Source organism: Oncorhynchus keta, chromosome 7 (genome assembly GCF_023373465.1).
Source record: "Oncorhynchus keta strain PuntledgeMale-10-30-2019 chromosome 7, Oket_V2, whole genome shotgun sequence".
In the NCBI taxonomy this organism is placed as follows: domain Eukaryota; kingdom Metazoa; phylum Chordata; class Actinopteri; order Salmoniformes; family Salmonidae; genus Oncorhynchus; species Oncorhynchus keta.
In genome coordinates, this window is record NC_068427.1 from 10,124,763 (window position 1) to 10,133,629 (window position 8,867).

Genomic DNA, 8,867 nt, shown 5'->3' on the forward strand with positions numbered 1-8,867 from the left:
GGCAATGCTACCAAATACTAATTAAGTGTATGCAAACTTCTGACCCACTGGGAATGTGATGAAATAACTAAAAGCTGAACTAAATCATTTTCTACTATAATTCTGACATTTCACATTCTTAAAATAAAACAGGGATTTTTCTACTAGGATTAAATGTCAACAATTGTGAAAAACTGAGTTAAAATGTATTTGGCTAAGGTGTATTTAAACTTCCGACTTCAACTGTATGTGTAGTCATGGCAGGAGTCTTATTTGGTATACAAATCTGCTTATTTTAATTTGTGAATGAAGGGCCTTGATGTAACATCCCCTGTAGAGAGACATCTGACCTCTCTCCATTGAGAGTAGGGTGAAAGATTTCCTGTGCAGTCATGCTACTCTGATCATAAGGATGCCTCTGCTCCTCAGTGCCCCCGACGTTAATGTCCCCAAATCAATCTTCCCTAATGCAAATTGAAAAGGCTACTGTTCCTAAAACATTAACTCAAAGAACATTTTGTTGTCTGCTCGCCACACATATTTCCCACGATGAATTGTGCTTCTGATGAATTCCTATCATTAGTGGCCCCTGTGCTGTGCTTGTCACTGTGATGAGGTGAATCATTGATTGTTTTTTAAATACTTTCTAAATATGCCTTTGGGGTTGGGCCCCGGTGCTCCATTTCTCAATGCAAACAGAGGAGGATGCCCAACGTGGCCGAAAAAGTGTGAATGGAACTCATCTTCCCACATCTACTTGCGTTTGTAGATGAATGATAAGCCAGTGTTTTGTTCTCAATGAGAGCTTTTCATGTTGGTAATAATATGGATGGTGGCCATTTTTGTTTTTTTCTTAATCAAACTCATTTCATGTTTTGTACTCCAGGAACTGCTGATATCTGCACTCCCAGTAACATCAAGTGTGTCGACAAGGCGCTTGGTAAGACATGTTTTTCTTTTTTATTATCATAAATGGTCCCTGAGTGAAATGCAGAATCATTATTTTCAATTATAAGGAGAAATTGTGTTTCAATGTTCTGGTAGGGATTGCCTAGGCAAAGATTGCAAAAATGACATTGCCTCCATGTTGACATGACAATTGTTGGAGTCGAAAATGCGCAAAATTGTGAGTGACAACGAAGCTACCTAACTGCTTACTTACCTTTATTCTCTGAGCTTTCACCATACATTTGATATTCCTTCACTGAACCAACTCCATGTGCTGTGGCTGACTCCCCACTGGCAGGCTCTGGGTGATCTCTGTGCAGAGGTGCCTTGTCTCCACGACATTATGGCGGTCATAAAAGAGACGCTTTATTATGTGATGAGATGTATCAGTACAATTATGATCTTCGAGCCTAATAAGCCAGAAATGTAATTATCTTCCTCTTCAAAAGGATTTCAAGCCCTTTTCATGGGTGGGTGCGCTAAATATAGATATATATCTTACAAGAATGGCTCATATTTATATCTAGCTGTATTCTCGACTCAATCCGAATAAATTCAAGGTAATAAATTAAAACATGATTTATATATTTATATTATATACAGTAGGTGACTTGTTGTGTGCCTCAGTCTAAGAATAGATTCTGTGTTGCCCCTGCATACAAATAACCTCATTATAAGAGTTATAAAACACACAACTCACCACATTTTTCTAACTGAATTGAATTTTGTCCTGAAATTAGGGATGAGTTGAGTAAGGCATGTATTGTTGTCTACGTTGATGCAGTATATCATTTTTTTTCTTTTAGTGCCATGAATGAGCAATTGTTTATGCATGTTTGTGTTAAAGTGTGTGTGTGTATGGGCGTGTGTGGCCAAAATAAATATTGAGACTAGCCATGATCTCAGTATGCACACTAAGCATGCTAGTAAATAAACATTGATCAAGGTATGGTGCTGGAGATAATGAATATGAGGTTAAAAAGTGGCGGAATTTCCCTTTTAACTTGCTAACTGAAATGCGCTTGCATCCCATTTGTAGACTAGTGCCCAGGAGAAGAGCCCCCAACTGTCTGCTCTGTATTCTAGGTGTTCTCTCGTGGACAGGCTACGTAAACATAAATGGTAACGTAGATCTGTCATGATACAACGGGATGCGTAAGATAACGAGCAGCATTAGTTCCGGTGCTTTGGAAAATCCAGATTTTGTAGGTGTTAGCATCCTTTGAATTTCGGGAAGTGGAGGGGACATTTGGTCCATAGACTTGCCCGTAACATGCATAGACAGAGGGTGGAGCGCTTCATTCCAGTTCCGATTCTCGTTCTCTCTCTTCCCTTAACATGTATGCAGCCAGAACTTAATCGAGCATCTCACCAATTACAAAGGACTTTAATTCTGGTTTAACCGAGATTATGTTCTAGGCTATGTCCCAGACCCAGTCTATTACATTCTGCTCTGTGTTCCAAGCTGTGTCCCAGACCCAGGCTAAAGCACTTTGCTCTGTGTTCCCAGCCCTTCTCCAGAAGAGCACTGGGGACAGCTGTCCCTGTGAGACACCATGTAACCTGACCCGCTACGGCAAGGAGCTCTCCATGGTCAAGATCCCCAGCAAGGGCTCCGCTCGCTACCTGTCCAGGAAGTACGACAAGTCTGAGGAGTATATCAGGTAGAACTGACGTGATTACTTACATTACTGTGACCTGGAAAAGATCCGTGCTAGAAAATTGAGACACCCTCAGGGGGTTGGCTACACATCAGGTGTGTCTCAAATGGCAACCTATTCATAGATACTATATAATACAGTGCACTACTTTTGACTTGAACCCTATGGGCCCTGGTCAGAAGAAGGGCATTAGGGTTCCATTAGAGACTCAGCCCATGCTTCTCATGTTCCCTGCCAGTGCTGTTAAAATCTTAAAGTCCCCGTAATCTGTGAATTATTAACTTGATTCATTTGAATTTGAATTGAAAGTGCCATCATGACAATTTATAACAACCACAAAAATGACATGGTACAGTATATATCTTTTTTTACATATTATCATGGTAATATTATAGTGCTGTGGTTGAGGTAAAAAGGAAAGTGCAATTTTGTATGTTCCATAATAACACTTTACTATTGGTTATAACAACGTAGACTAAACATATGCCGATATCGTTTAATATTGTTCTCATTTTCTCCATCTCTAGAGACAACTTTCTGGTGTTGGATATCTTCTTTGAGGCTCTTAACTATGAAACAATTGAACAAAAGAAAGCGTACGATGTTGCAGGTTTACTAGGTGAGTTTCTCTTTTCTACTATGACCCCTTTCTCTCTCGCTCTTGTTTTATTCAAAGATAATAATAATTGGGGTTTCATGTGGTTTAAGATAAGTCTTAATATGGACACTGCCTGGCACTGGTTCTTTGGCTCTAGTAATAAATGGAATTTTCAGACAATGGTTTTCAAATATGAGTGAATGAGTAATTATTGGCATCACCTGAAATCCTTCTTAATATTACATTTCTTCCTTTTCAGGTGACATTGGAGGCCAGATGGGCTTGTTCATTGGAGCCAGTATTTTGTCCATTTTAGAAATATTGGATTATGTTTACGAGGTACATTGTCTAGCCTTATAATATGTGTATATGCATGAAGCTCACAAGAGGTGACACAAATTTGGGTTTACAAAATTCCCAAGTTTTCCAGAAATTCTGGTTGGAGAATTCTGCTTTTTCTGCTTATTCCCACCTGATTCCAACCAGGATTTCTGGAATAACTGCATATTTTGGGAAAGTAATTTTACAACCCTACACACATTTCAGCTGGTCTTGCTCTATAAACACCAAGGACTTTGTTCTAAAATGTCTGCCTCAATCAGTGTTAGTGGCACTTTGACATTTTAAACTGTTATGCGCGGACTAGCGCTACTATCACTGCTAATGTGTCAGTTATGAGTGTGAAGGATTTCACTTGTGTCATATGAGGCTAATGATATGGAAAATCGCTCGCTGAGCTCTGGGACATGCCAGATGTGCTGATGGAGTGAACTCCTGAGTCTGCTTGCACTCTTCCATCCCTCCCTCCATCCTGCCTCCACCCAGGTGATAAAGCACAGGCTGCAGCGTCTGCTGAGGCCACAGAAGGATGAGAAGAAACAACAAACGACCACTGTTGCCACTGTGGATCTGCAAGATGTGAAAGCCAATAAGGTGAGTGGTTTGCTTGTGGAGGGCAGGCATGTTGCATCAGGCCGTTTGTAGGCCTACGCATCTCTGTGCATGCAGGGAGAGCCCAAAGGGGAATGAGCTTCCTGAAATGGGGTTGTTCAGTTCTCTCTGGCCCCATACACACTCGATTTGTGTAACTGATGTACAACACATTTGGCACAATGGTTGTAAATCGATACATTTACAACCATTATCACTCTCAATCTTTATATCACTACAAGCTACTACTGTATATCACTGCACATCTTTCAGGGAGATCAGTTTAATCTCTTGTTAAAAATATTGTTTTATCCCATTGTACAGGATTACATCCCCCCAGAGGCAACTTCAATTCCCAGGTCCCTCTCTCATGGGGAACAAATTTACTCCTTGAGTCCATATAAAATCATCCAAAATCATCAATTTTCCATAGACGTAAAAAAATTATCTACATGAAATATCTACCATTACATCAAAGGTATTATCATTTTGGTTTATTCAAAAGCAATATTGTTTGGTTTATTGAGCCAACACACTGTACATAATTTAGGGTTGGTTTTCCAGACAAAGATTAAACCTAGCCAAAGACTAAAAAACTTGCTCAATGGAGAATCTCCATTGAACGTGCTTCTTCGTCCAAGACAAATCTTAATCTGTGTCTGGGAAACTGACCCATCTAGTATATCTTATTACATTGTGGTCTTTGTGGCAACCAGGAGTCCAGTGACATGACCAGAAGTCACCCAGAAGGAGCCTACGCCAATACGATTCTACCGAATCACCATCTCCCCCACCACCAAGGACAGCCACATGGAGTGTTTGAGGACTTTGCCTGCTAGACCCAGTGGCCATCTTTCCACCCTGATGACAATAAAATATGTCCTCTCAGACCCTGGGACCTCAGTTCTATACCTTTCTTGCTGTCACCAGTGGAAAAAGCTACAGCCAAAGTCGAACACCAAACCTGTGCTGCTAATAGACCACTTGTATGTAAGCACAGATTGGACCCCACAGTACTGTCCGGCTGGAGACGCCCACCTTCGATCCCTATTCTGGTTATTTTGGTACATGGTCACCACATGGGAACAAGACAAGGACTGCATGTCATCTTGAGCCATCTTGATATACTCACCTCCAATATCTTGATGTATGTACCACTCTTAATCTTGTTTCCACCAAACTATTTGTCAATAAGTTCTCACTTACTATTTTGAATCATATCATTGTAAATCATTCCTCTTTATATGGTATACAAGATGAGACTCGATAAGACAAGTGGTCATATTCAATCTAACCATTATATAGAGATATCAGCAAACAAAATCAGAGAAGATATTACACTGATCTTTTAGCGAGTTAAACCCCTACTACACTTACTTTGATGATAGGGCCCGTACTATATACACACACTGTGTCTCGTTTATAGTAAAGGTGTGTTAGAGATTAGTATTATATATGTACTGTACATGGTTCCAACCTGAGTACAAAGAGAAAGCACTGTTTTAAATGGATAATGATTCATTTAATATATAACTAATACAAATGTTGGTAATTTCTTGATATATTTTAGAGAATATTATTTTTTAAATAATATGATTGTAGCTTCTTCTTGCTTATTAGTGAAACCAGGCGGAAAGGTGATGATTGGAATTGCATTGCTCCAGGCAATTAATATATTTTTCAGATTTACTGACTTGGGTAAAGGTGAAGTTCTTACAGCAATTACGGTGTCCAAATTAGGACAGCACTCAAAGGTAATGAATAACAACAAGCGTGACATGGATGAATCATTTGGGCCCTTCTGCAAATGCTGTGGTCATTTCAATGACAAAGTCCCCATTAAGGTTGCTTAAGGTTATATATTCTATAACAGATGTGTGACACAAGTTAATGCCCCCACAGCTTAAAGCCAAAGCAACAAATGAGAGGGTGAATTTTTTTGGAACCAAACAAACAACCATTCCCTTTCACTATATGCCAGTCCTGTGGGGAACAGTTTGTAGTTCGGCACACATTTGTGTGTGGGAACTATAACACACATCGTTGAACACATTCAACAGACTGTAATACCTGATCTCCTCCATTTAAAGAAAGAGCCAGAATATTATTTTCCCAAAATCCCTGTTGGAAGTAAACTGACTTCCAAAATAATTGTTTTATGTCTCCTGCACACTCTCTTGGCTTAAATAGTGAATTTGATAAAGAAAAATCTGATCTAGGACTAAACTGCTGTCAACTCTCCTAAGTGAAACAGTCTCCGTGAAAGACCCATCAAAGACCTTTGAGTACTATCTGACAATCCACTGTGGGTTTAAGATCTCCACCATTTTGTTGGATTTTGCTGGGTTATTTATTTTTACCTCGAATTACAGCGTATATGATCACATAAATAGATGTCAAGATGTTATCAACTATTTCTTAATCATTTGGTTTGTGATCTTAATATTGGTAACCATACTGTAGTCGAGTGCTCCGAGCTGTGCTTTGTTAGACAAGTCCACAATGTTACACAAATTACACATTCATCAGCGTAGAGAATCCACTGTTGCCCATGTCAAGTAATCATGGGTTTTAAACATGGCTTTTAAGTATTCATAATCATGTGTCACTATGACATTTTCAAAGGTTCCCAATCACAGTCTCTGATGGCATCCTGTACTGGCTCTGCATACAAACGTTCTCTTCGGTCATCACTAACACTATCCTCTCCACTAAAAACAGGCCACACACACAGATGAGATGCTGTACAAGGGTGAATGTGGGGTCAAAACGCAATCTTGACGTCACTTGTTACAGTTATCTATAGGCAGTCAAGTATTTATAGATCCAGAAACGCCTAACCAGTCTGTCTCTATAGCGAAACGTATTTGCTATGTGTATAGCATACATGTACGGCCCATCTGAGAATGTGTTCATGGAATTCAGAAAGAATTTGGTATGTAATATTACAACTAGTATGGGCAAATTACAACAACACCTGTGCATATTACTGTGGAACTAAATGGTTGTTGTAGAGCTGACCTTGCCTGATTCCCCCCTTGACAACAATCTGAACATTTTACAATTTCTAAATTTGCCACTCTGCTTGTTCTTTCACTTCATTTCTCTACTCTGCTTGTTCAGTTCCACAATTTTTTGTTTCGCAAATACTGTTTGCATATTGTATATTCACACAATCAAAATCAAGTTCTCAGTAATAAGTTTGTGTTTTGTGACTTGGTCTCATCATGATCTGAATGTTCCATATATGACAGAAATCGGTCATCGAGTGAGATGGCAATGAAGCACGCATCGTTACACTGTTGAGGGTTCAAGAATGGATCAGAGCAACTCTATTAAACAGTATGGCATCAATGGAAATTCTATAAGATTCACAGGAAAACGCTGAATACATTTTGTACAGAAGTCTGCTATTGTGACTGTTTCTTCTGTTGGAACACATTTTATAAATGTTATGGTAAGTACAAATATTAAAGTTTAGATTGGTAAATGAAATGCCTCCTATATGATCTATGGTTAATTCACTTATTTTGTTCTTGCTTTGTTCTTGAGCTCTAAGGAGCTTGGCTGTCAGGTATTTTTTAAATTTACATTTGCCGTTTGGGACGCAAACCTCGAGTTTGAATTCTTCAGACGAACTGTTCCCTGTGGGAGCAGAAAGTCCAACAATCTATGTATAATGGAGTGCAAGATAATTACATACAATTTGCTCCCAGCTGCACTATAGTTAGGTGGTTTCACAGCATGCCTGAGGGTAGTATGTATGAGGCCCTTACATCTTCTATACATATCATTTAGCATTTTTCACTGTTTCTTCCCAAACAAACTTAAAAGAACACTTTTGTCCTATAGACAAAGTATTCTGACCAAAAATACAGTACACATGCAAAGTGCAACAATTTCACTGAGTTACAGTTCTTATAAGGAAATCGGTCAATTTAAATAAATTAATCAGGCCTGAATCTATGGATTTCACATGACTGGGCAGGGGCACAACCATGGATGGGCCTGGGAGGGCATAAGCCCACCCACTGGGAAGCCAGGCCAAGCCAATCAGAATCCGTTTTTCCCCACAAAAGGGATCTTATTACTAACAGAAATCCTCCTCAGTTTCATCAGTTGTCTGGGTGGCTGGTCTCAAACGATCCTGCAGGTGAAGAAGCCAGATGTGGAGGTCCTGGGCTGGTGTGGTTACATGTGGTCTGTGATGAGTTGGATATGCTGCAAAATTCTCTAAAATTACATTGGAGGTGGCTTATGGTAGAGAAATTAACATTAAATTATCTGACAATAGCTCTGGTGGATATTCCTGCAGTCAGAATGACAATTGCACACTCCCTCAATACTTGAGACATCTGTGGCATTGTGTTGGGACAAAACTGCACATTTTAGTGGCCTTTTATTGTCCCCAGCGCAAGGTGCACCTGTGCAATGATCATGCTGTTTAATCATCTTCTTGATATGCCACGTCTGTCAAGTGGATGGATAATCTTGGCAAAGGAGAAATGCACACTAACAGGGATGTAAACAAATTTGTGCACAAAATTTGAGAGAAATAACCGTTTTGTGCGTATGGACATTTCAGGGATCTTTTACTTCAGCTCATGAAACACGGGACTAACACTTTACATGTTGCATTTATAATTTTGTTCAGTATAAATAGGAAGGATAACATATACAGAATATGCTAATATATACAGAATATACCAAATATAATATAGTGTATTGGCTTTGAAACTTGTGCAGTTTTG

At 39.3% G+C, this 8,867-nt stretch overlaps 1 protein-coding gene across 2 annotated transcripts in view; it reads left to right on the forward strand.

Annotated features, from left to right (window-relative positions):
- LOC118385960 (acid-sensing ion channel 4-A-like) overlaps window positions 1-6,819 on the forward strand; it is a 159,753-nt gene extending 152,934 nt beyond the window's left edge. Inside the window, exons 5-11 of one of the 2 annotated variants that reach the window (XM_035773232.2) lie at window positions 866-919; window positions 2,438-2,591; window positions 3,116-3,207; window positions 3,446-3,525; window positions 4,012-4,119; window positions 4,441-4,594; window positions 4,833-4,974. In XM_035773232.2, the coding sequence (XP_035629125.1) occupies window positions 866-919; window positions 2,438-2,591; window positions 3,116-3,207; window positions 3,446-3,525; window positions 4,012-4,119; window positions 4,441-4,572 (620 nt within the window). In that variant the 3' untranslated portion in view covers window positions 4,573-4,594; window positions 4,833-4,974. Of the gene's footprint in view, window positions 1-865; window positions 920-2,437; window positions 2,592-3,115; window positions 3,208-3,445; window positions 3,526-4,011; window positions 4,120-4,440; window positions 4,595-4,832 lie in introns of both variants that reach the window. The other variant, XM_035773233.2, reaches the window with a different exon arrangement.
- Window positions 6,820-8,867: the final 2,048 nt, after the last annotated feature.